The sequence below is a fragment of the Cynara cardunculus genome (genome assembly GCF_001531365.2).
Source record: "Cynara cardunculus var. scolymus isolate 2C chromosome LG 15, CcrdV1, whole genome shotgun sequence".
Classification (NCBI taxonomy): Eukaryota; Viridiplantae; Streptophyta; class Magnoliopsida; order Asterales; family Asteraceae; genus Cynara; species Cynara cardunculus.
In genome coordinates, this window is record NC_037542.1 from 9,798,235 (window position 1) to 9,824,003 (window position 25,769).

The window sequence follows — 25,769 nt, forward strand, 5'->3', positions numbered from 1 at the left end:
CCTCCGAAACAAATACCATAAGGAGCACCATTATCATCGTACCCACTTGGAACACTGATTCCCGGATATCCCCCGATAGCAAGGACCGTGGAACCGTGGGAATATGGTGTTACAAGTGCATCCAATTTGTTTTTTTTCATCAACTTCTCAAACCCATTTTTTGATGCTCTTGTCAAGTTCATCAAAGCTTCCTTCTCTAGTTCTCCTATACCCCCGGTCTCTTCAGCTGCCAAAAAGAAGTCTTGTGGGTATTTTTTGAGCTCTTCCTGTAATATAAAACAGTTTATTTTTATTAAGACATTTAGACATATTTGGCATCGTATAAAACTGATTTCATTTTACTGAACGTATCTGGTCATTCGTGGATGCTTATATACAAACCTCCTATATGTTAGAAACTCTATGAACCAATATCGATCACATATTTTTAACGTCCATGATTATCTTATTAATTATATTAATTACTTTATCTAAATGTTTCCTTAAAAACTCGCTTTTTGTTTTGCTTTTGAATCATCAACAGTTTTGTTTCACCGATGAAACAACACATGGGTTGATATGTGTTGACCTTTTTTTGATAATATAGTGTCATTTTACCAATGAAACAACACTTTTTGGATTAATCTGTTTTGATAATACAGGATTGTTTCACTAAGAAAATAATACATGGGGTTGATCCCTTTTGAGTACAATGTTGTTCACCAACGAAACATTACATTAATCGGGTAATTTTAAATGAGAAAAATGAGCTTTTTTAGGAAATTAATAAAATAATTAGAGAAGTTATATATGTGAGTTCCATATTGGTCCATAGAGTTTTAACATATAGACGATTTATATTTGATTTGCCCTCTCTCTTTATATATATATATATATAGAGAGAGAGAGAGAGAGAGAGGGGATCAAAGGAAAACATGATCAAAATAAGAAAACACGAGAACGGCCAAATCAAGTGATTTTGCACTTAAATCACATGTGATCACGGAATACCATCAATGCAAAGGTGTGCAGGTGACTTGGCCCCCTGTGACCTAGGTCGTGCATAATCACATGTGATTTTACTCATAAGTTTAGTGAAAAATCACATGTGATTTGGCCGTTCTCGTATTCTTTTAATTGGTCATTGTTCTCATTTGAACCCGACTCTCTCTCCCCACATATATATATATATATATATATATATATATATGTATGTATATATGTATATATATGTATATGTAGGGGAGCGATCAAATGCAAACCACTCAATTTGTACAAACCGTGCAAACCGCATTCAACCAATCATAATTTTTCATTTTGTTTCTTTTTTTGTAATTATGAGAGGTTGATTAATCATTTTTATTGTGGAGGGTGTTAATCATAGATATTATCATCTTCATAATTTTAATTTTAGAGAAATACATGAAACAGTTTCATTAATGTTAGAGAAACACATGAAACAGTTTCATTAAGTATTATATGAAACAATTTCACAACCATATATGAAACAACTTCATCAAAAAAAAGTATTATATGAAACAATTTCACAACCATATATGAAACAACTTCATCAAAAAAAAGTATTATATGAAACAATTTCACAAGATTAAACAATTTCATGAAAAAATTTCATAAGATTAAACAATGAAATCGACAGATAAAGGTGGTTTGCATGGTTTACACAAATGAGGACGGTTTTCATATGATCACTCCTCTGTATATGTATATATATATATGTATATGTATATATATATATATATGTATGTATGTATGTATGTCTCTACAAAAGGATGTTCAAAGATAAAACCGATATTATGGATCCTTTATGTGCCATTTTGTGAAGATGAAGGTGCAACTTACCAAATCCGCAAATTTCTCGTTGAAGGTTATTACATCTGCTAAAGATCTCACAGGCGAAGCCATAAGCTCCTTCTGGTAGGCATTTAGAGCTATCTTGAATTCCGCCAATATTGCTATAAACTCGCTATTGAACATAGAAACGATATGATCCAAGTCGATGATTTCTAGATTCTCTACCAGCGTGGCACCACTTTGGCTTGTTTTACATAAAATTGCAGCATATGAATATAACAAAAAAGAGGTATATGAGGATGATGGCAGATATTTGAATGCTTACCTTAATACGGCAAAATGTTTCTCAAACTTATTCAAAGTTTTAGTGTCGTTAGCAAAGCCAAAATATGGATAAGCCCTCATTATCCCCAACCTCTTTCCTTTGAGTCCGTCAGATATTAGGTGCTTCAGATAACCACCCTTTGGAATATACTGTGAAGCTTCTTGGGTTGCCACTGCATCATTGTTATCAAAACCCACAATGGCATCAAGAACATACACAGCATCGGCTACAGTCCTACATATTGGTCTGTTTTGGGCAAGAATGCATAGAGGGACAGAGAACAGTTACAACAAATCCGGCACAAACAATATGTATCACCACTTTTCTACTGTTCTACGGGTACAAGATATTGTCGGATTCTAGGATTTATTCTTCAAGACCTTACACAGGGATAAGGCCATGTTTGATAACCATAAGTGAGCTTATTTTTTGAACTTGTTGAAAAAACTTCGTTTGGTTAAGCCATAAACTAGCTTGTACGCTACCTTTTTGAAACTTTTCAATAAGCTCATGGGCTTTGTTCAATTATGCCCCCTATATTTTTCCAATTAATTTTTTAACATGTCATTTTACATTGTCATCTAAGCTAGTTGTTAGCTAAAAAACGAGTCATATTTGATAATCTCTAGCTCATAAGCTAGTTTGCCAAACAAAGCCCGAGTGTGGATGGGGACCAAAAGATAATAGACATGCTACGCTTACCCAATTGTGTCTTGTCTAGGGGAAACCGGAATGACTCCTGCTCGGCTTGTAAGACCTACAGTGGGTTTGATCCCAACAACCGAATTGGCACTTGAAGGACATAGAATCGATCCATCTGTTTCTGTTCCCAATGATACAGTAACCATGTTTGTTGCAACTGATATAGCTGATCCAGTGCTTGAACCACATGGATCAACCGTTGCTACATATGGGTTCTGCACAAATTCAAGAAATCTTTGAATCCAATAGAAGTGCAGAATTCTGCATTTCTCAATCAATTTCAGAATAGGCAATGAATTGAAGAAACACAAGGAAGATGAATCGCTTTAGTACTCTCCTAAAGCCTAGCATCAGTTGATTACATGTTTTGTTAAGTCCATTGAGGCATTTACACAAACACCTGGGTACTAAATGTTTTCACAGAAAATTATCATCATACAATTAAGTTGAATCGTGAATTAACGATGAAACGTTGAAGGTGGGAACTTACAACTGCTTGTTTAGCTCTAGCATTCCAACCACTAGGTGATAAGGAACTTCTGAAATGAGCCCATTCACTCATGCTTGCTTTCCCAAGAATAATTGCTCCAGATTCTCTCAATTTCTTCACCACATAAGCATCTTGAGGAACTACCGACTTAAGAAGGGCGTAAGATCCTGCAGTCGTGTTAAGCTTATCCTTGGTTGCAATGTTATCCTTGAGCAAAATAGGGATACCATGCATCCCAAAACCCAAATTGGGGGTATTTGTCTCTCGCTCTTGATCAGCCTTCTCAGCTTGACGAACTGCATCTGGGTTGAGTTCGATAACAGCTCTGAAGATTGGATTGAGTTTTGTTATCTCTTCGATGTAAAACTCAACTAAACCCTTGGATGTAAGTTTCTTCTGGTTAAAGGCTGTTTGAATCTCTTGGATCGTGGCCTCTCTTATGGTGAAATCAGAATTTTCACCGGCGATGATGCTCTGAAACAAGAGAATTAGCAGAAGAATCGGCTTTATCATCTTGTTCTTTAGTGCCATACTTTTAGGATTTGACCATTTGTTGAAAGAAAATTTATAGCATTCAAATATGGTTTGTACCGGTTACTTTGAAAATCAATATAAATTGTCTTTTAATGCATAACTTTTACAAATTTGAATACATATACAACATTCCGCATTGTTTATTTACTTCTTGATAGTTTCATTAGAAGACAATCTTTGTATCGTTAAGAGATGAATCTTGTTTGAAAAAAAAAATATGTCTCTTAATGGTTCTAAAACCATCTGAAAGATTTTGTATCATGAATCTCCCTAAACCATCAAGAGCCCTAATTTCATTGTACACAGTTACCAAACAATTATATTTCATTTTGTATTATATCATAAAAGCCTCTTAATCATTATGACCACTTAATCATTCTGCACCAAACCATTCAGCAATTGCCAAACAACCCCTTAGATATACGTATTTTTAACATTCAACTTTTGTTAATTCATAAATAGAAAAATCAAAATTAATGATGTTTATGGTGACATGTACCTATAGAGACATAATTTGTATATTTCTTTAGATTTGTCAAGTTATATCCAGGTCTTTTATAATATATTATCGTTTAAGGCCTTTTATAATATAGTATAGATTCGTACATATTTATGATATTAAGGTATTGACGAGAAAATTATAATGATATAATTTGTAATGGAAAAAAAAACACATTTTTTATGCATTTTTAGTTAATCTATGATTATGTATTTTTAATATGATAAAAACATAAGATTAAAAAAAAGTAAAGAATATAGAACAAATTAACTCGTACGTATTCATGATATTTAATAATACGATTAAATCCAAAAATATTCAATATTAGACTCATTTTAAAGGTATTGACGAGACGATTATAATGATATAATTAGTAAAAGAAAAAACGTATTTTAATAAATTTTAGTTCATGTACGATTATTTTATATTGATATGATAAGATTAATACATTTAAAAGAAGTCGATGCTTGCAATGCCATGCCCCCAAAGGCCGAGACCTATATGGCTTTATATAATTTATTCAATTCAATACAAGTACGTACATACAGACACATAAGCCAAATTTTACTATGCTTTGTGAAGTTTTGACATACCTAGTCCACAAGAGCATATATAGTGTCATATCATGCATCTGAATGTAGATGTATTAATGACTTGATTGGATTTGGAGGAGGCTTTCGGTACTTAGTTGCTTGTTCGAACCCATAAGCAATCTCGATCAATGTTGGCTCTGAACCCTTTAAACCTCCGAAACAAATACCATAAGGAGCACCATTATCATCGTACCCACTTGGAACACTGATTCCCGGATATCCCCCGATAGCAAGGACCGTGGAACCCTGGGAATATGGTGTTACAAGTGCATCCAATTTGTTTTCTTTCATCAACTTCTCAAACCCATCTTTTGATGCTCGCGTCAAATTCATCAATATTTCCTTCTCTACCTTGCCTATACCGTTGGTTGTCTCAGCGCTCAGAAACATGTCCTGTGGGTATTCATTGATCATTTCCTGCAAGGCCGGAGCTAGAAAATCAGTACAAGACAATATAAGAAAATCTATAGATTCTGACATATATCAAGGAGAAAGTGTCAATAGCCGATATTTGACTTCGACTTTTAATGGGTGTTTCTTTAGAAAAATATCTCTTGATGGAAGTAATATGATACACTAGCTGATATATTTTCAAGACTTGGAAAGGATATATAAAAATGAAACTGAATATTATGATCCTTAGGGTGTTTTTGGTATAGTGGACAGTAAAGAACAGAAGAGGGATCATTGTTCCATGTTTGGTAGGACTTTTATGTGGAACAAGCGTGGAACACCCCCCAGCCCATGGAACAAGGTGGAACATACCTATATTTTACTAATGTAACCTCAAAATAAAACATAATTCTCTACTAAAACATCTAATACGTCTCCCTCTTTACATTTTATTTATTCTGTAATTAGCTGCTTTGTCTAGTTCTGTCTTACCAAATGCTGAACTGTTATGTTATGTCCTGTATGGATACCATTCTATGATAATGAAGGTATGATCTTTACTTACCAACTCGGGAAATTTCTTGTTGAAAGCTATCACATCTGCTAAAGATCTCATGGGTGAAGTCGCTAGCTCCGTTAGATAGGCGTTCAGAGCGATCTTGAATTCTACCAATAGTGCTGTAACCTCACCGCTGAACATTGAAACGATCTGTCTGAAGTTGTTGATTTCCAGATTCTCTACCAGAGTAGCACCACTTCGTCTTGTTTTACACAAAATTGCAGCATAAGAATGCTAGAAGTCGATTCTTGAAGTTGAATTTAATCAACACAAAGGTGTAATCAAGAATGGTGGCAGATATGAATGCTTACCTGAATACCTCAAAATGTTTCTCAAACTTTTTCAAGGTTTGAGGATCGTCCGCGAAGCCAAAATAGGGATAAGCCCTCATTATCCCTAACCTCTTCCCTTTGAGCCCATCAGATATTAGGTGATTCAGATAACCACCTGTTGGAATATACTTTGAAGCTTCTCTGGTTGCCTCTGCATCATTGTTATCAAAACCCACGATGGCATCAAGAACATACACAGCATCTGCTACAGTCCTACACATCGGTCTGTTTTCACCAAGAATCCATTGAGGGATAAAGAAAAGGTTAGCAATATAACATTTTTGCTTTCTGGGATTTATTCATGAATCCCCCAATAAAAGATAATGGATGTTTGAGGCTTTACCCCACTGAGTCTTGTCTGGGGGAAATCGGAATGACTCCTGCTCGGCTTGTGAGGCCTAATGTGGGTTTGATTCCAACAACCGAGTTGGCACCCGAAGGACACAGGATTGATCCATCTGTTTCTGTACCCAATGATACAGTAACCATGTTCGTTGCAACTGATATGGCTGATCCGGTGCTTGAACCACATGGATCAGCCGTTGCTACATATGGGTTCTGCACAAATTCAAGAAATCTTAGAATACAATAGAAGTGCAGAATGATGGAAGTGAAGAACACAAAAAGGATGCATGCTTCGGTACTCTAATAAAATCTACCATCCTTTTGATTACATCTTTCGTTAAGTTCATTGAGGCATTTACACAAACACTTGGCTTACTTCAATGTTTTTGTAGCAGCAAGTTATCATCATGCAGTAAAACATTCAAAATTCAAACAAGAATACTACTTTTTCTAAGCTGAATTCTGAATTTACAAAAAAACCTTGAATGTGGGAACTTACGACTGCTTGTTTAGCTCTAGCATTCCAACCACTAGGTGCTGTGGTACTTCTGAAATGAGCCCATTCACTCAAGCTTGCTTTTCCAAGTATAATTGCCCCAGAATCTCTCAACTTCTTCACCACACCAGCATCCCGAGGCACCACCGAATTAAGAAGAGCGTAAGATCCTGCAGTCGTGTTAAGCTTATCTTTGGTTGCAATGTTATCCTTGAGCAAAATAGGGATACCATGCAACCCTAGACGCGACTTGGGGGTATTTGCCTTTCGCTCTTGATCAGCCACTTCAGCTTGTTGAACTGCATCTGGGTTCACCTCGATGACAGCTTTGAAGATTGGATTGAGTCTTCGTATCTCCTGGATGTAAAGCTGAACTAAATCCTTGGACGTGAGTTTGTTCTGCTTAAAAGCTGTTCGAATCTGATCGATAGTAGCCTCTTTTATGTTAAACTCAGAGGTTTGAGTGGTGTGGATGCTCTGAAACATGACAAGTAAGAGAAAAATGGTGGTTATCATCTTCATGATCTACGTTTTGATGCTTCCATGGCGGAAGATTAGGGTATTTATAAGCATCAAATGAAAAACTTTCTTTCTTGCTTATAGTGGTACACATCGTCTGGTAGTACATTGGTGTAGCCCCACAGGGATTCAAAGAGATTTGCTTGTTCCTCCATTGATGACAAAGGATTCGGAAAATGGGGCAACAAGAATGCGATCCACGTTTTTCTTTCAAGTTTCGTTTTGAGAAGATCACAGTTCACATTTGAATCGCTAGCTCACGAAAAGGGTTCGAGGACAGCTGTAAAAGATTTTGACTTTGACCGCTTAAGTTAATACAACATTTTTAACCAAATAGATTTTTATGCATACACAACCGATTAAATGGATCATTCTAACCCAAGGAGGGTTGTTTACCAATCACTTATTTGGTAAATGTTTATCGATAAAACTTAATACTATTATGTATTTATCCAAGATTTTAGTCCACCAAAACAACATAGTATACAATAATTTACCCCGTAAGCGTTTACCATGGTAAGAGTCATCGTCCTCACTTACCGGTTAAGACTCTTGATCTTACTCTTACCGGGTAAGATTCTTGATGCTTAACATATTCATCCGGTAAGATAATATGATTTGGTAAGCATTTGGTAAACGGCCCCTTAATCACTTATAATAAAAAAATATATTGTTATTTATGGACTTTTCTCTTACTTTGAAGTTCAAAAACGAATTTTTACCACCATGTTATGTTACGAGTCATTTTTATAGGTTAAAAGCATTTATATAATTGGTTTTCAAAAAGTCTGAAGATTTATTTTGTTCAAAAAATTGTTTAAGAACTTAATCGTTCAAAATAAAAAAGTCCGTTGAGTTTTTCTGACATTTCCCAAGTGTGCACCTGCGTGTATATTTATATATATAGTTAAATTTATTTATTTTGAGGAATATTATTAGCAGTTGTTTACTATCGGCTTCTGTTTATCGTCTTTCACCTGGTAAGAGGTGCTTAACCGATGAAAAAAGTTGTTGTTTACCAGACCTCTCTTACCGATCCATGATGATAAAACAAGATACTGATCGAGTAAGCTAAGAGAGACACTCTTATCCAATCATTTATTAGTGTCGATACAAACTATATTCTTACTCGATTAGTAAATACAGTACTTTTATGTTAATAGACGACCCTTTGGTATAATTATAAAACTTTAGCATCCGTATTTGTGTTTTTATGTATTTTACGTGCATATACGTTTTCTTTAAAATTTTATCAGATTTTGTATTTTTAGTAGAATCTAATAAAATATACTAATAAATGAAAACACACAAAAAATGATAGAATCATGCTTATTTTTATATGCTTCCATGTTTGTCGTAAAGTGACGTGATTTCTCACATATAATTATTATATAATATACTAATAAATGAAAACACACAAAAAATGATAGAATCGTGGTTATTTTTATATGCTTCCATGTTTGTCGTAAAGTGACGTGATTTCTCATATATAAATATTATATACTTGAAAAAACATCTATTAATTCTTTTATAAGACATTTTGATTATGATCAATTAAGTTATTCGATCAAATAAATAAATCTGTATGTTTTTTAAAAGCGATCAATGTCACCCTCCGATTTTTTCTTCTTCTTTCGAGTGCCGTAATGTCATTTTTAATAACTTATGCCATGAATAAAATACGAATTTAAAATTTTCAAACATACATCATGTGTTTAACATGATTAATTACATAATTGCGGAGGCGCAAAATACTTTAACGTAATCAATACCAGGGATGGACCCATAATTTTTTTCAAACAGTGGCTCCATATAATTAATATAATATAATATAAATCCAAAAATAATTACAAAAAATATGGTTTTCATAGGAACGATAAACAACTCCTAAAATTGTCCCGACGCATCTTCATCTTTTGAAAACGTCAATATATACCCAAAAATAATTACAAACAGTATGGTTTTTATAGAATTGAGAGACAACTCCTAAATTTGTTATCAGCGTGTCTTCATCTTTTGGAAACAATCGATGACATCTTCTTTTTAAACATTATTATGTGTTTCCTTTTCTATGACACAAATGAGGGCATAATTCAAAAAGTCATCACCAATTCAATTACGTAAATGACTGAATCTGAAAAGTGAAAACAGAGACCACAGTCACCAAATAGCCATGTAGCAAGTGAGAATCGTTCGAGAATCGTCCAATTTCCGAGAATCGCCACTTGAGAGTTGAGAATCGTTCGAGCCGATCTCCGATTTCCGTCACTCACTTGTTGTTGTTTGGTCTAGATTTGTTTGCCGACTTGGATCTGTTCCTGTTTGTTCTAGTAATCTCGCTGGCTAGCTACGAAGTTTACGGGCTATCGGCTAAGCCTAAGGCCTTTGTAGTTTGTTTGATTAATTGGGCTTTGCATATTAGGCTTTTGATGTGGACATTTGGGCTTTGTTTTATTTGGGTTTCAGTTGCACGATTTGAGTTTCAGGAAAATACGGTAACACCTTCTAAAACGATACGGTTACACCGTTCACAAACCTAAATTTTTTACCCTTCGGCGGAGAAATAATACAGTGACACGTGCCACCTAAGCCACTCAGCTGGGTCTGTCCATGTTAAGACCTAATGCATAGGTAATATCAATTATTAACGTTTACAATGGGGGTTCACAAAATCCATGCCCTCAATCTTTTGCAGTGATGACAATGGTCATGTAAGGAAGTTTATACTTGTAAATTCTGCTAAAAAAACTGTTTGCATTTATTTTCAAACACCCAAAATGAGTTAGTCCTGTCTTTATGAAGAAACAAAACCAAATAAACTCACTATAAACAATAAAATCGAGTTTATAGGAGGTCTAATGTGTTTAAGTGTAGGACTTAAGTGCACATAACCAAACTTTTGCATGTCATATCTAAAAGTGTTGTAACAAGTTTATATGATGTTTTTGGACATCTTAACAAGTTTTTTTATGACATTTTTGAAACAAAATGTCTTAATTAGCCCTTTTATTGTGCATTCTAGAAAATGTCATACAAATACATCTTTTTATAGGACATTTGTTTTAAGGGAGACCTTTGATAAAAAATAATTCAGAGAGTTTTAGAATCATTAAGAGACATACTTTTTTTTTTGCAAAACAAAATTCACCTCTTAACGATTCAGATACTGTCTTTTAATGTAATTATTAAGAGGTAAACAAACAACCCCTTAATATACGTACCATTGATATCATAACCATAGATATCCAAAACCAATAGGAAATAATCAAATCAGAATTACAAACATGTTCAGAATCGTGAGAACCAATAACATGTGAAACAATACATCATGTTTCACAATATGATTATTTTGTTAATCTTACGTCATTGTACATGATTTGTTTCACAATGTGATTATTCTTTTAACGTTCATTTTAAACATCATCATAATTTCCCATGTCCTGCGACACTTATCCCACAAGAGCATATAATATGCATGTAGACATCGTGTATTCATCACTTGATTGGAGGAGGCTTTCTGAACTTAGTTGCTTGTTCAAACCCGTAAGCGATCTCGATTAAAGTTGGCTCTGAACCCTTTAAACCTCCGAAACAAATACCATATGGAGCGCCATTTTTATCGTACCCACCTGGAACACTGATTCCTGGATATCCCCCAACGGCAAGAATCATGGAACCGTTTGCATATGGTGTCACGAGTGCATCCAATTTGTTTTTTTTCATCAACTTCTCAAACCCATGTTTTGATGCTCTCGTTAAATTCATCAATGCTTCCTTCTCTAACTTCCCTATACCGTTGGTGCTCTCAGCTGCCAAAAAGAAGTCCTGTGGATATTCTTTGATCTTTTCCTGCAATATGACATAATGTTGTTGTGAGAATATGTCGAACCTTAATTAGATTACTGTCCAAAAGAGTCATTGAAGAGAGAAGCGATTCCAACATATGTTAAGAACAAAGTGTCCAAATACATATATCATATGATACACTAGCTGATATATTTTCAAGACTTGGAAAGGATGTTTAAAGATGAAACTGAATCCTATGATCTTTACAAAACCATTTTGTAGTGATGAAGGTATGATCTATACTTACTAAATCGGCAAATTTCTTGTTGAAAGCTATCACATCTGCTAAAGATCTCACGGGTGAAGCCACTAGCTCCTTTAGATAGGCATTCAGGGCGATCTTGAATTCAGCTATTAGCACTAAAGTCTCATCAATGAGCATTGAACTGATCTGACTGAAGTTGTCGACTCCCAAATTCTCTACCAGAGTAGCACCACTTCGTCTTATTTACACAATTGCAAAACAAGAATGTTAGAAGCAGATTCTTGAAGTTGAAAGAAAAACCTATGAGGAAAAGGGTTGTGAATTCAAGGATGGTGGCAGATATTTCAGTGCTTATACCTTAATATGGCAAAATGTTTCTCAAATTTCTTCAAGGTTTTAGTGTCGTTAGCAAAGCCAAAATAGGGATAAACCCTCATTATTCCTAATCTTTTTCCTTCGAGTCCGTTGGATATTAGGTGTTTTCGGTAACCACCCTTTGGAATATACTTTGAAGCTTTTCTGGTTGCCACATCATTGTTATCAAACCCCACGATGGCATCAAGAACAGACACAGCATCTGCTACAGTCCTACACATCGGTCTATTTTCACCAAGAATCCGTAGAAGGATAAAGAAAAGGTTAGCAAAATAACTTTTTCCATTCAGGGATTTATTCATGAACCCACTCCCCCGGAAAATAAAAAGTTAATGAATACTTGAGGCTTACCCAACTGAGTCTTGTCTGGGGGAAATTGGAATGACTCCTGCTCGGCTTGTGAGGCCTAATGTGGGTTTGATCCCAACAATCGAGTTGGCACCTGAAGGACACAGGATTGATCCATCTGTTTCTGTACCCAATGATACAGTAGCCATGTTTGTTGCAACTGATATAGCTGATCCGGTGCTTGAACCACATGGATCAAACGTTGCTACATATGGGTTCTGCACAAATTCAAGAAATCTTTGAATCCAATAGAAGTGCAGAATGCAGACGCTCAAGGAACACAAAGAAGATGCATGCTTTAGTACTCTACAAAAACATAAACAACCGGCACAATACGCCTAATTGATTGGAGTTGTTACAATTCTGTCGCTTTCACTTTGCCAACTTCGGAATGAGAGATCTACAATCCTTTCTTGAAGTGACAGAATTCTTTATTTATTTCWGGAATTTATTTCAGATATGACGGAATTGATGATGCTCTAATATATTCAGAAACAAGGAGATCCTTCTATATAGTAATTGCAGTTTCTAGAATCATAAGAAAATTCTTATCATTTTGATTACATTGTTTGCAAGTTCACTGAGGCATTTACACAAACACCTGGCGTACCTCAATGTCTTTATAGCAGGAAATTATCATCATGCAGTAAAATAATCAAAATTCAAACAACAATATTATTTTTTTCTAAGCTGAATCCTGAATTTACGAAAAAGATATTGAATGCGAGGACTTACAACTGCCTGTTTAGCTCTAGCATTCCAACCATTAGGTGCCGAGGAACTTCTGAAATTAGCCCATTCACTCAAGCTTGCTTTTCCAAGTATAATTGCCCCAGATTCTCTCAATTTCTTCACAACACCAGCATCCCGAGGCACCACCGACTTAAGAAGAGCGTAAGATCCTGCAGTCGTGTTAAGCTTATCTTTGGTAGCAATGTTATCCTTGAGCAAAATAGGGATACCATGCAACCCAAAACGCGACTTGGGGGCATTAGCCTTTCGCTCTTGATCAGCCACTTCAGCTTGATGAACTGCATCTGGGTTCACTTCGATGACAGCCCTGAAGATTGGATTGAGTTTTCGTATCTCCTGGATGTAAAGCTTAACTAAATCCTTGGAAGTGATCTTGTTCTGCTTAAAAGCTGTTTGAATATCTTGGATGGTGGCCTCTGTTATGGTAAATTCAGATGTTTGAATGGTGTGGATGCTCTGAAACATGACAAGTAAGAGAAAAATGGGGATCATCATCTTCATGATCTATGTCTTCATGCTTCCATTGCGAATGATTAGGGTATTTAAAAGCATGATATGGATTATGGAATCTTTCTTTCTTGTTGGCACGTTGGTGCAGGCCCACAGGCACCCCAAGAGATGTGGCTGTAGGCCTGTAGCTCCATTGATAACAAGGAATTGGAAAGCAGAATGTAATCCATGTTTTCTCGATCAACTGAAGTTCACATGTTGGTTTTCTGAAGACGAACTCTTCACATTAACATTTGCTACCTCTCTTTATTTACACGCGCGTGTTTGGGATTTGATTATTTATACTATATTATAAAACATTCGATAAATTTTTTTTAAAATCATTTATTATGCATGAATTACTGTAATTAATGTATATTACTTAAAATTTAAGATTACAAGTAAATTGTGTGTAAGTACAACTTATTAAAGCTTCATGTTTGAATTCGTATAACTAACTGTAGATAAACATAATCAAATACAGGATAAACATCTTATTTTGAATATAAAAAATCTAAAATATAATTAGGATAATCATTGAGTTCTAACAGAATTATTTTATTTATAAAATTTTATTGTTAAGTCAAAAATAAATTACTTCACTAAATCGTAAAAAAAACATTATTTTTCTCAAAACCATATAAATCATATTATATCAACAGAGATAAAAAATAAAAACGAAACATTAAAATGAAGATATATCTCGTTGCATTGTGCGAGTATCCTTCTAGTTTAAAAAAACTTACTTTTTTTACCTTAAATTGTTTATCAATTTATAAGGTTTTAAATCAAAGTTTTATGACAAACGTTTAGATTAGCTTATAGCGGTATTAAAATGTAGCAAACTGATAAGTTGTTTTTTAGTGTTTGACAAATTTTATTTATACATGTAAATAACTAAAAAGTACATTTCTCCTCTTTCACCGTCAAACCCATAATTGCTACTCCAATTTCTTCACCTCCATCTCCCGCCACCATAGAAACTGCCGATTCTAACTCCAAAGAACGAGCCCTAAAAGAGCATCTATGCTCACATCCTGAAGACACCAAAGCTTTGAAATCCCTAATGGAATTGAAAATCAAAACTGGAAAGGTCCAGGAAGCAGTTGGTATACTCACAATCAGTTAATTAATCTCAAACCAGAAGAGGCGTACGTGATTCGATGAGAAGTATTAGGTTTAGGGTTAAAAATGTAATTTAGTTTTCAAAAAACCCAACGAAATCCATGTTTGAAGTATCTTTAACAGTTAAATGCTATTTTAAATTTTAGGAGAATTAAAAAAATATGCTTCAAAAATCTGATCTAAAATAGAGAAAAATAGAAGAGAGAATGAAGAAATCTCTAAATTTAAAAAAGAGAAGAAAATATAACATCTGAAAATGCTCTTAGACATGTTTTTAATAAAATTAAAAATCTTTATATTTTGTAAAACCACTTAAATAGTTTATTTTGAGGTATAAACGGTTAATATAGTAAAATAATAAGAAAAACTAACGAATTTTATTTTTTTAACAATCAAGGTTTGGAATTCTTTTTAAATGAATAAATACTTAGACTTTTTAAAACTGATTAAATAAATATATAAATAGAATCAATAAAATAAAATGAGGAAAATATTTCCGTTTAAGAGTGAACGTGGTATCATACCAAGTTTCCCCCCTACAACATGTACTAACCAATTATACTCGATACGTAAAACCAATCAACTTTATTTGGTACTACAGGTTTGATATCGTTTTTGTATTAACTTCAAGTCGCTATGTAAAACTTTAAAACTTCAAAGTTTAATAATAAAATAACAAAAGTTAAACAATTTAACAAATAAAAAACATGTATTGCAGTATTGTAACAAGCAAAGAAAAACAATAACTAAACGAAAACAAAATAATAATCCTACACTACTTAACTTAGGAAACATCGTGTAAAGTCCGCACTCGTGTAAGCGCATGTCTTCCGGTTTTCCATGTAGGATTTCGGATTCTTTCATGCACGTTTTTTCCTACGAAAAACGCTGTCAACTCTCAAACCCATTCTACATGAGAACCCTGCCTTATTTTCACATTTCTAATGCATTGACATGAAATCTGAGAACATTTGGTAATCAGCATTCATGTTCCACCAAATCTGAGATCACAAAGTGGATACAGAAACCAAGATAATTATAAGCATCATACCACCCTCACTCTACTTGTCAAATCTACCAAAATTTTGCACCAGCAAATAGTGGAATCAGTCCCAAAAAACAGACCCAAAAGGTTACTACTTTCATCATCATCTTCAACTTCTCATTTCTTATTTGCCCTTCTTCTCATAACCTGAATCAAACCTGTGCCTCTTCTCCTTCGGGTTCTTCGGCATTTCCAATCTCGTTATTCTCAGAGCTACACAGCAAAACCGAATCTCGTCAAGTGATTGCTAAAACGGGAAAAGTAGTCTATCAAATTTCTTGAATACCCTTGTGACAAAATAGGAGAATTTCACAAAATCCATGCCATCAATCTTTTGCAGTGATGACAATGGCCATGTAAGGAAGTTTATACTTGTATATTCTGCTAAAAGAACTGTTGCATTCATTTTCAAACACCCAAAATGGGAAGTCTTGTCTTTACGAAGAAACAAAACCAAATAAACTCAGTATATTCCACCCGGAACGGAAGTATGGTCTGTGGGTAGGATGTCTATGGAGAGGAATATGGTTGAAGGTGGGATATGTTTGATATAACCAAGCCACGTTTGGTAAAAACTAGCCGATGGTTTGGTTTCATCCGCATCATATTCCAAAATTTATTCATGACATTAACTTGATAGAAATCAGATATCTAAATCTACAATCCCAAACATAGCATAATGCAATTCAAAATCAAGAACTAAAATGGATTAATTATCGATCACAAACCAGCAATTGAGCATTTAAAAACAAACAAAATCATAAACTAAAAGATTAATGTGAACTTGAATGAAGATCAAACCTTGAAGGAGAAACATTCTTTCTCCAGCTTTTTTCAGACTGGTCTTCAATGGCAGCAGCAGTTCTAAACCCCCTTTTTGAATCAACTTCCTTCATCTTCATTGAATCAAGCTTTTCATCAATCTCCCTCCAATCTTGTCCCTTTTCCTTCAACACCTGTTCTCTAGGCCGAGCATCACCGAATGGATTCAAATTCGACCCCTTATTTGGCTTCAGTTCTGCCGTATCACCCACCACAGGCAGCTTCCTAGGTTGCAAATTAAGCTTAGGTCTGCTACCACCAATGGCTTCTTCCCTCTTTCGTCCCCAATTATCTGAATCAGGAAGCTCATTGCCACTTCCCTTTTCCCGTAAACTATCAAACGCACCACCACCACCACCACCGAATCGCCGGGCTTCTTCTTCTTTCTTCTTCCCCCAATTATCAGAAGAATTAGCACCGCCGCTAGATTCAAATCTTACATTCCTTCGTCCCTCAGGTGGGGTGTAGCTTTTATTGGATACCCATCTATCGGATTCATCAGCACGAGAATTTGAGCCCTCGAAAAACCCTCCTGCTCTCTCCTTCCGATCAAATCCACCACCGCCCCCAACGGCTGATTTCTTCTGCGCCCCCCAATCATCAGTCTTGTCGGCACGCGAATATTCCCTACTCGATGTACGACCTTCCTCACCACCGCCGGTGCTCCTATTGGAACCCCACCGAGAATTCGATGAATCATTGTTCCTATCACCATAAGATCTGAAACCACCGCCTAACCTACTCCGGTCCAACTCCTCAGCCGTCCGTTCACGTGGACCGGTCGGAAGCATCATCATATCCTCAGTGGTTAAACCCTTGGCGGCTTGGTAAGTCTGAGCCTTGGGCTTATTGGTCCAGCCAGTTACGAATTCACCCAGAGGCAAGGGCTTACCTTTCTTCTTCTTCGTCTTGGTGGCTGCAGCCGTCGTCAAATCGGGAAAATCCGCCGATTGGTCGTTTCCGGTGGTGGGTGTTGCCGTTTTTTCTTGATTAAGCTTGTCCTCATGTTCTTCAGAGTCCAAAGCCCATGCCCCAGGTTTGCCCCACACATTCGTTACAGTTGCCGCCATGGTTGTCTCTCTTCCAATTCCGTTTGAGGAGAGAGAGGCTTTATATGGTGTTTTTTGCGTTAAATTCAGGCGAAGAATCAGCAGGTAATATGATCAAGGGTTTGATTGAACGGTGGAGATGGATTTACAGAAACCTTGTGTGATTTGGAAACGAATCCTTTCTTGAAGAATCGAATGCAATCGGATGGTGATCCTTTTATTCAAAGAAAGCGTTTGGTTTTGGTATGGAGGTTAATAAAAAATAAAAACAAAAATAAAAAATATAGTTACACTTTTAGTCCCTATAGTTTGTTCAAAGTTATTTTTCATCCCCATGTTCCATCTATTACAAACATTTCTTTTTTATTTACATTTTGTTATTGTATTGGTCTCTACTTCTACGATCGTTAAGTTCCAATTGTTAAATGCCTTTTAGTTTTCCAATAACAACCCAAATCTACTTCTATATTTTCAGGGAAATATAGAGGATGTTTGGGATTGCTTATTTGAAACAACTTATGATTTTTTTAAGCATTTATTAACTTATTATAAGTCAGAAGGATTTAACTTCTTATTACCGGTTTGGCACCGGTATAAGTTGTTTATTCAAATACTTAAAAGTGCTTATTACCAGTGTCACACCGGAATAAGTCAATAAATTGTTTTTATAAGCAATCTCAAACATTCCCATAGATTCCGGTTTCCCTTTCTTCTGCAATAGTAGTTATAAGGTGGTGATACCATTCAATTGTTTTGTTACATGTTTTTGGGTAATGTATATGCTGAAAGCTATGCAAAAGTTGAATACCATTTTGGTACGTTATGATACTGAAAGTTTGAATGAACTATTTCTATTTATATATTCACTTTTTAGGTGTATATTCCACATATTTCTAATACAAAGTTCAATCGTGTCGGTATATATTCCTAGGCAGGAGAGAATTGTGGTTTGTGTTAGTGTAGATGTCATATGTTTCTTTCGAAGGAACTTAAAAAACCAATCGTGGGTCCAAGGGGTTGAGTAACTGATATGAAGAAAAAATTTCCTGCAACAACAAAGATTAAAATAGGGTTTTCTTTATATTGAGCTTCATCTTAGTTTAACTCGACCACTACATCTTCAACGCACTCCAAACCAACATAAATTACAGTTTTCATCTTTTATTTTATTATTTTTCCAGTTTTCGTCTCTATAATTCATTTATATAAAAAGGCCCCCTTAAATGCAATTATGTATCGGCATGGGAATGGGGCAGGGACCCCAGTCCCCATCCCCATCCCCATCCCCGTACCTGAACCTCAATCTTCATCTCCGCCAGATAATATGATCACATCCTCACCTCTGTCGTCAACGAGAACCAAAGATTTTTGTCTCGTGTACGTGGAATATTTTAAATCAAATGTATTAAACATCACATTCAATCCAAAATGGTTCATGTTTAAATCTCACATATTTCCACAATTTTCTTTTATCTAGTATCAAATATTCATATATTATTAACCCAATTGTCTTATGTTTTTGGTTCTCCATATTTTTTTTTATGTAAAACAAGTTAAAAAATGTATATAAGAATAAATTTCAAAATAACATTTTTAAATCTTAAATATACTAAATATAATTCTTCATAAATTATATATTTAATGATAATATATAATATATAATATAATTCTCAATTTTAATGTTCTATTTTATTATTTGTCTATGTCGATGTTATAATACGATTTTATGTGTTTTTAAGAAAACAATAATGATTTTATTTTTGAATAAAATATAAATTTGAATATATTGTAAAAATTTGAATACATAATATCAAATCAACTATTTAAAAGTTCTCATTTTTATGTAATTTCTTTAATTTGTTTTTTTATTATAAATTAATTTAACTTTAATAACAAAATAATTTATTTTTGATTTAATATTTAACATTTTATAAAGATAATAATTAAGTATTCTGTTAGAACTCAATGATTATCCTAATTATATTTTAGATTTTTTATATTTAAAATGAGATGTTTATTCTGTATTTGATTATGTTTATCTGCAGTAGTTAGTTACATGAATTCAGGTATGGAGCTTTAATAATTTGTACTTACGCATAATCTACTTGCAATCTTGAGTTTTAAGTAATATGCATTAATAAACAGTACATTACACATAAAAAATAGTTTTTAAGAGTTTTTTGTTAAATGTTTTATAATATAGTATTAATATACGAGGACGATGCGGGAATCATGGTACCTGGCCCCACCCTATCCCTGTTTTTAACTTTCAGGGATCCCTAGTTCGTAGTTTTGCGGGGAATCCCCGTCCCCGTCGAAAGCGGTCACCAGGTCCCCCAATGAAACGGGTCTCATTTCCATACCTAGTTATGTACCCCTCATATAAAGACATATGGGCCTTGATCTCCTATCAAAAAGACATCTGGTTCATTTTATAGATTTAATGGGAATGGTTGGTCGTCTTATGGCGATGGATGTTGATGGATGGTAGTTGTGGTGGTCGATAGCCGACAAAAAAATAATAATTAAGAAAACTATTAATAATCCACATTAGTGCCATGCCATGCCACATTTTAAATGATAAATTAACCATATTATCTTTATGTAGAAGGACTTAACGATCAATTAATAAGTTACCAACCTTCAAAGGATTAAAACCAAGCAAAAATACATACCACACGTATTCTTTTTGGAATAAATGAATTGTAGGAACATAACCAAGAAAACCAAAGGACCATAAGAATCAAATCTGTAATTTACTCGATATTTGTTAAAATTCAAAGAGGTGTTTGGTTGGGAGTGAGGAAAGGTAATGAGAATGTATAATAGAACACCCATTAGCATCCTACATCATACTTAAGTTGTGTTTGTTAGCAGTATCTATGTATTCGCAGCTTAAAAAGCTTAATAGGTCTCACAACTTATTCGATCAATTATACATGATTGTTTGATAGTAGCTTAATGATATAAAAAGTGACTGTTTGAAAAGGAGGGGAGCAAGGGCGGGGGCGGGTTCAAACCCAGCCTTTGGCAAATTTCTTGTTTTTTGGGTTTCAACAACTTTTGGTTTTCTTTAAAAAATTAGAAGAAAGCATGTTGAACCAAGTAACATTTTTTATTATGGTTTTGGGATCAAAATTTACCAGGTCACTTAAAAGTATAATAAGTATCGAAAAGAACTCCTTACCCGAATAACAAGGAAACAAACATACCATAAAACATATAAACAAGCCGTTTTGATGGACGAAAAAATGTTATTCGACATGATTAGTAGGGATTGGGACTCTTGATAGCAAGAGTTTGGTAATCAGCCCATTTTGTAAAGAAAAATGCCAAATGGTGCCACCGATACGAAACTGCAAGAAGGGGACTATTTGTCAATTGCTGTATGGTTTGATGCAGAATGATTAAGTGGTCAGGATGATTAAAAGAGGCTCTCATGGTATATTGCAAAATAAAATATAATTATTTGATAATTGTGTACAATGAAATTAGGGTTCTTAATGGTTAAGGGAGATCCATGATACAAAATCATTCAGAGAGTTTTAGAAACATTAAGAGCCATACTTTTTTTTTGCCGAACAAGATTCACCTCTTAACAATTCAGAGTTTGTTTGCCTCTTAATAAAACTATTAAGAGTTAAACAAACACCTCCTTCGAAACAACCGAAAATATTAGATCTGAAGTGATCCCCATCTACTGTTTCATTAAGTATGCATACGTACGGAAAAGATAATACCTCCCAATTATTCCAACATCAAAACGCTAATCAAACCTAATTTTATTTCATACCAGCTACTTCATCTCATCAACCATCAACTCACTGATCGACCTATTGACAAAAACCCTCACATAACCAGTAGAAATCTAATGACAAAATTGTGATTTAAAGCAGGAAATGAGATATAAGGATCTAAGATAATTGACCGCAATCGGCAATCACAACCGGCTTGGACGTGGTTCCACGGTCAGATCCAACCTTCTCGATCGCCTTCACAACGTCCATTCCTTCAACAACCTTCCCGAACACGACGTGCTTGCCATCGAGCCATTCGGTTTTCGCGGTACAGATAAAGAACTGCGATCCATTGGTGTTTGGACCGGCATTGGCCATGGAGAGGATTCCTGGTCCAGTGTGCTTCTTAATGAAATTTTCGTCGGGGAACTTATTGCCGTAGATGGACTCCCCCCCGGTTCCGTTACCTCTGGTGAAATCACCGCCCTGGCACATGAAATTGGGGATCACACGGTGGAACGACGATCCTTTGTAGTGCAACTTCTTGCCGGATGTGCCAGTTCCTTTCTCGCCAGTGCAAAGTGCACGGAAGTTCTCGGCGGTTTTTGGAGTCGTGTCAGCGAACAGCTCCATCACAATCCTGCCGGCTGATGCACCACCGACGGTCATGTCGAAGAAAACCTTAGGGTTTGCCATTGTTAATTTTGCCCTAATTTACTTTCACAGCGTTTCACGGTAAAACAGAGCAACGCATTCATATAGCAGCGTGTGATACTGGATCGACTTACGAAATTAAATCTGAACCGTCAAACAGGAACACGTGTTTGTCATCGTACGGTGTGCATGCATAGAGCTAGTAGAGCTTTGACCGTGGTTTGGGATGGTGATATTTACACTTTGCCCCTTAAACTTTAATGTAGTTACATTTATTTAATAAAATAACTATCTTAAATGTCATTCATGACCTTCGGCTTTTGTGAAGCTAGACTTAGGGTCGTCTATTCAGGGTCGTCCTTGGGAGGTCGGGCCGGACGTACGCCCAAGGCCCATAAAAATTAAGGGCCCAATTTTTTAATATATATAATAGTAGTTCAAAAAAATTAATAAATATAAGACAAGTAAAAAAATTAGTATCTAATATGATAAGAAAATATTTTTATACTACATTAACTATTAAAGACCCAAACATGCATGAATTAAATATATTGGAGAAAAAAAATATATAAAGATGTTAATCTGTCGTCCATTATATAATATTGTTTAATATTTTTCTAAGTTTTTTTATCTAAAACCGACGTCTAAAACTACTTGCTTCGAAAAACTTTGATATATTCTCCATAATTTATCTCCCATCGACTCCTTTGATTGTTCTATTCTCGCGTGAATTCTATTTTTATATTAGAATATAATAGATTTTTTTGTTATTAGCTAACAAAACCCCCATCTTTTAAAAAAATTACCAACCATATAAGACGGTACAACTCATATCTATATTTAGAATAATAAAACTATAATTGTTTTTTCATAGTTGTTCTTTATAATCTAATATTTAGTGTATAAATCTTATGTACTATTCTATCTCTAAAAGAAGAATAAGATCTCAAACTATTACCAACATGAGTTTTTTAATTTACATAATTGATGATTCCATAAAAGTTTGTTTTAACCCTAACTCTATGTTCTTGAATCTTCTTCTACGTAGGAAATAGATGAAAGTAATGATGGAAGAAAAATATTCTGTTCTCGAGATTTTTTAGAGAAAGAGAAGAAAAAGGATAGGAAAAAATTAATATCAAATTTTATTTTTATTTTATTATTTTTCCTTCCTCTCTCTTCTCTATTAAAAACACAAATAAAAAACTTAATTTTTTTTCTTTCCTTTTATTTTTCATTTCTTTTCTCATTTTTTATTTCCTTCCCAAATTCAAAAACATAATATAAAAGTTTAAAATGGTGTTAATCATCCTAAATTCGAAAACACAGTATAAAAGTTTAAAATGGTGTTAATCTTCCCAAATTCGAAAACATAATATAAAGGTTTAAAATGGTGTTAATCTTCCCAAATTCGAAAACATAATATAAAAGTTTAAAATGATGTTAAAAAACATTAACATGAGATAACATGTAAAACCAGCCTATTTACATTGATTTACATAGTGTCACTCGGAAATCAGAAAAATCGACTTTGTGACTCCAAATGATATATTCTATGTACCAAAAGTATATTATAAGATGTTTTTGATGATGAAACAAATTACTGATACTACATAAAAATGTTCTAGTAGATAATATTAATTTAGAAATGAATATTGATTGATTATGCGTCCAGGAATACTTTGAGAAACGGTTTTATATGAATTCAACGTTATTTCTGATGATAAAAACAACATATTGAAAAAATATCGTACTTATCGAGGGCCCCTTTTTACATCTCGCCCAGGGCCTAAAAAATGTCAGAAACGGGCCTGCGTCTATTAAACACTTACATTGATAAGCGTTTACTAGTTCAATTACCTTACCAGATAAACATTAAGGACCGAGAATCTTACTCGATAAGATATAATCTTACTCGATAAGATATAATCTTACTCGATAAGATAGAAGATAAAGATCAAGAGTATTACCTAATAAATGAAGGCGGTGACTCTAACTCGATAAGCGCTTACCGGATTATAAACGTTATAGATAAGATAAGTGAGAGTGGTGAGTTTTGCCGGTAAGCGTTTGACAAATGGCCCCTTGGTTTACAATTCAAGTTATGATAGACATCTTTATATATAAAACTTAAGTTTATATGACAAAAATAACTATGTGTCATATTTAAAAGTGTTATAATATATTTATAGAATGTTTTTATGCATCTTAACAAGTTTTTTAAAGACACATTTGAAACATAATGTTTTATTGATTTTTTATATGTCATTATTCTCCAATGTGTCATTTATAATACGACATTTTTTTTTAAAATGTTCTACAATTTTTTTAATAAACTAAAAAGTGTTACATAAACATATTATAACACTTTTACATATAACATTTAATTTATTGGTTCTATAAACTCAAGTCTTATAAAGTACGTGGTTTATTATGACACTTGTTTGTTGGTAGCTTAATAGGACTCATATCTTATTCGGTTAACTATGTATAACTGTTTGGTAGAAAATAGTTTATTCAACAAGCTTCTATGAGAGCTTTGTGTAGAAAGCCTGAGTTTTTGCATACCTGTCCCTCCCAATTAAACAACACGCTCATTCTACTTATGAAAAAACCATCAAAAACAAAAACCTTTTGAATCTATACAAACAGATTAATCCAAACAAATAACTTTATTTATACAAGTTTTAATAAAAAAATCAACCTTAACCATTTTTGACTTCCTATAAAATAAATGTTATTATAGTGTGAATCCCAAGGCTAAAGTGAGTGCAAATTTAAAGATGAAGAAATTTAACTAGAATTGTAGATCACAAATGAGAGCAATAACTTTTTTCAACCAAAAGTAAGATTATTGATTCAAATGGATACACTATAGGAATTAAACTTACAACTTTACAAACCTCATTCAATATCTTCACATGATACACACACATATATATACATATATATACATATATATATATATGTATATGTTTCATGCTCAAAAAGAAACCCTAATCCCTTTTGATACATGATCTATCTATCAGTATATATATCCATGCATCATGATGTCTTCATGTAATTGTTATCAACCATGAAGTCTTTATTTGTGTTTTGATAGATAGCATGCAAATGAGGTCTTATGGATGAGAGAAGATGGGAGGTAAGGGAGGGAAAAGGTCACCTATGATGGGATGATGGAAACTTTTTGGAGGAAGGGTGGGGAAAGGAGGAAGCTTGGGGAGAGAAAATGGTGGGCAAGGTTTCTTATAGAATGGTGGAAGGGGTTTGAAAATGGGAATAGGTGGTGGCAAGATCTTTGGAGAAGGTTCATTTACCGGCGGTGGCAATGGTGGTGGTTCGTAAATTGGAACCGGAGGAGGGTTGACAACTGGTGGCTTCGGCTTTGGTTCGTAATCTGGAACAGGAGGAGGCTTGAAAACTGGCGGCTTTGGCTTTGGTTTGTATACCGGAACTGGAGGAGCCTTATAAACCGGTGGCTTTGGCTTTGGTTCTGGCTTGTAAACTGGTGGCTTTGGCTTTGGCTCTGGCTTGTAAACCGGTGGCTTTGGTTTTGGCTCTGGCTTGTAAACTGGTGGCTGTGGCTTTGGCTTTGGCTTTGGCTCTGGCTTGTAAACTGGTGGCTTTGGCTCTGGCTTGTAAACGGGTGGTTTTGGTTTTGGCTCTGGCTTGTAAACTGGTGGCTTTGGTTTTGGCTCTGGCTTGTAAACTGGTGGCTTTGGCTTTGGCTTGTAAACTGG

General features: G+C 34.5%; 6 protein-coding genes across 7 annotated transcripts in view; all 6 read right to left on the minus strand.

The window, feature by feature from the left end:
- Positions 1-3,824, minus strand: part of LOC112528506 (probable amidase At4g34880) — a 7,772-nt gene extending 3,948 nt beyond the window's left edge. Inside the window, exons 1-5 of the mRNA XM_025139536.1 lie at positions 3,309-3,824; positions 2,819-3,033; positions 2,117-2,362; positions 1,840-2,035; positions 6-266 (exon numbers count right to left, since the gene is read on the minus strand). Of these exons, the coding sequence (XP_024995304.1) occupies positions 6-266; positions 1,840-2,035; positions 2,117-2,362; positions 2,819-3,033; positions 3,309-3,821 (1,431 nt within the window). The 5' untranslated portion in view covers positions 3,822-3,824. The remainder of the gene's footprint in view (positions 1-5; positions 267-1,839; positions 2,036-2,116; positions 2,363-2,818; positions 3,034-3,308) is intronic.
- A 995-nt stretch (positions 3,825-4,819) lies between these two features.
- LOC112527731 (probable amidase At4g34880) lies at positions 4,820-7,683 on the minus strand. The gene is made up of 5 exons (XM_025138512.1): positions 7,063-7,683; positions 6,562-6,776; positions 6,198-6,443; positions 5,893-6,088; positions 4,820-5,351 (listed from the first exon to the last, which is right to left on the minus strand). The coding sequence occupies exons 1-5, from the start codon at positions 7,579-7,581 to the stop codon at positions 4,965-4,967; spliced, it is 1,563 nt and encodes a 520-aa protein (XP_024994280.1). The 5' UTR covers positions 7,582-7,683; the 3' UTR covers positions 4,820-4,964.
- A 3,160-nt stretch (positions 7,684-10,843) lies between these two features.
- Positions 10,844-13,747, minus strand: LOC112527243 (probable amidase At4g34880). 2 transcript variants are annotated; one of them, XM_025137733.1, is made up of 5 exons: positions 13,088-13,746; positions 12,356-12,570; positions 11,987-12,229; positions 11,672-11,867; positions 10,844-11,427 (listed from the first exon to the last, which is right to left on the minus strand). In XM_025137733.1, exons 1-5 carry the CDS (start codon positions 13,604-13,606, stop codon positions 11,074-11,076), a joined length of 1,527 nt encoding a protein of 508 aa, XP_024993501.1. In that variant the 5' UTR covers positions 13,607-13,746; the 3' UTR covers positions 10,844-11,073. The 2 variants fall into 2 exon arrangements, with proteins under 2 accessions (XP_024993501.1, XP_024993502.1); XM_025137734.1 differs by lacking the exon at positions 11,987-12,229 and having other exon boundaries at positions 13,088-13,747.
- Positions 13,748-15,404: 1,657 nt separating this feature from the next.
- On the minus strand, positions 15,405-17,809 carry LOC112527244 (eukaryotic translation initiation factor 4B3-like). Its single transcript, XM_025137736.1, has 2 exons — positions 16,566-17,809; positions 15,405-15,977 (listed from the first exon to the last, which is right to left on the minus strand). The coding sequence occupies exons 1-2, from the start codon at positions 17,654-17,656 to the stop codon at positions 15,917-15,919; spliced, it is 1,152 nt and encodes a 383-aa protein (XP_024993504.1). The 5' UTR covers positions 17,657-17,809; the 3' UTR covers positions 15,405-15,916.
- A 3,546-nt stretch (positions 17,810-21,355) lies between these two features.
- Positions 21,356-22,080, minus strand: LOC112527245 (peptidyl-prolyl cis-trans isomerase-like). The gene has a single exon (XM_025137737.1). The coding sequence runs from the start codon at positions 22,066-22,068 to the stop codon at positions 21,550-21,552; it is 519 nt and encodes a 172-aa protein (XP_024993505.1). The 5' UTR covers positions 22,069-22,080; the 3' UTR covers positions 21,356-21,549.
- Positions 22,081-25,007: 2,927 nt separating this feature from the next.
- Positions 25,008-25,769, minus strand: part of LOC112528763 (repetitive proline-rich cell wall protein 2-like) — a 2,672-nt gene continuing 1,910 nt past the window's right edge. The window contains exon 3 of the mRNA XM_025139838.1: positions 25,008-25,769. This exon is cut by the window's right edge and continues 10 nt beyond it. Within this exon, the coding sequence (XP_024995606.1) occupies positions 25,149-25,769 (621 nt within the window). The 3' untranslated portion in view covers positions 25,008-25,148.

Bases quoted from the DNA above. Each gene is read 5' to 3' on its own strand.
- LOC112527731 (XM_025138512.1), bottom strand. From the start codon at position 7,581: ATGAAGATGATAACCACCATTTTTCTCTTACTTGTCATGTTTCAGAGC. The intron at 6,777-7,062 runs GTAAGTTCCCAC...GAATTTGTGCAG, and splicing joins CTAGAGCTAAACAAGCAGTC to AACCCATATGTAGCAACGGC. The intron at 6,089-6,197 runs GTAAGCATTCAT...GTGTAAAACAAG, and splicing joins AAACATTTTGAGGTATTCAG to ACGAAGTGGTGCTACTCTGG.
- LOC112527243 (XM_025137733.1), bottom strand. From the start codon at position 13,606: ATGAAGATGATGATCCCCATTTTTCTCTTACTTGTCATGTTTCAGAGC. The intron at 12,571-13,087 runs GTAAGTCCTCGC...GAATTTGTGCAG, and splicing joins CTAGAGCTAAACAGGCAGTT to AACCCATATGTAGCAACGTT. The intron at 11,868-11,986 runs GTATAAGCACTG...TGTGTAAATAAG, and splicing joins AAACATTTTGCCATATTAAG to ACGAAGTGGTGCTACTCTGG.
- LOC112527244 (XM_025137736.1), bottom strand. From the start codon at position 17,656: ATGGCGGCAACTGTAACGAATGTGTGGGGCAAACCTGGGGCATGGGCT. The intron at 15,978-16,565 runs GTTTGATCTTCA...TTTGCTGTGTAG, and splicing joins AAGAATGTTTCTCCTTCAAG to CTCTGAGAATAACGAGATTG.
- LOC112527245 (XM_025137737.1), bottom strand. From the start codon at position 22,068: ATGGCAAACCCTAAGGTTTTCTTCGACATGACCGTCGGTGGTGCATCA.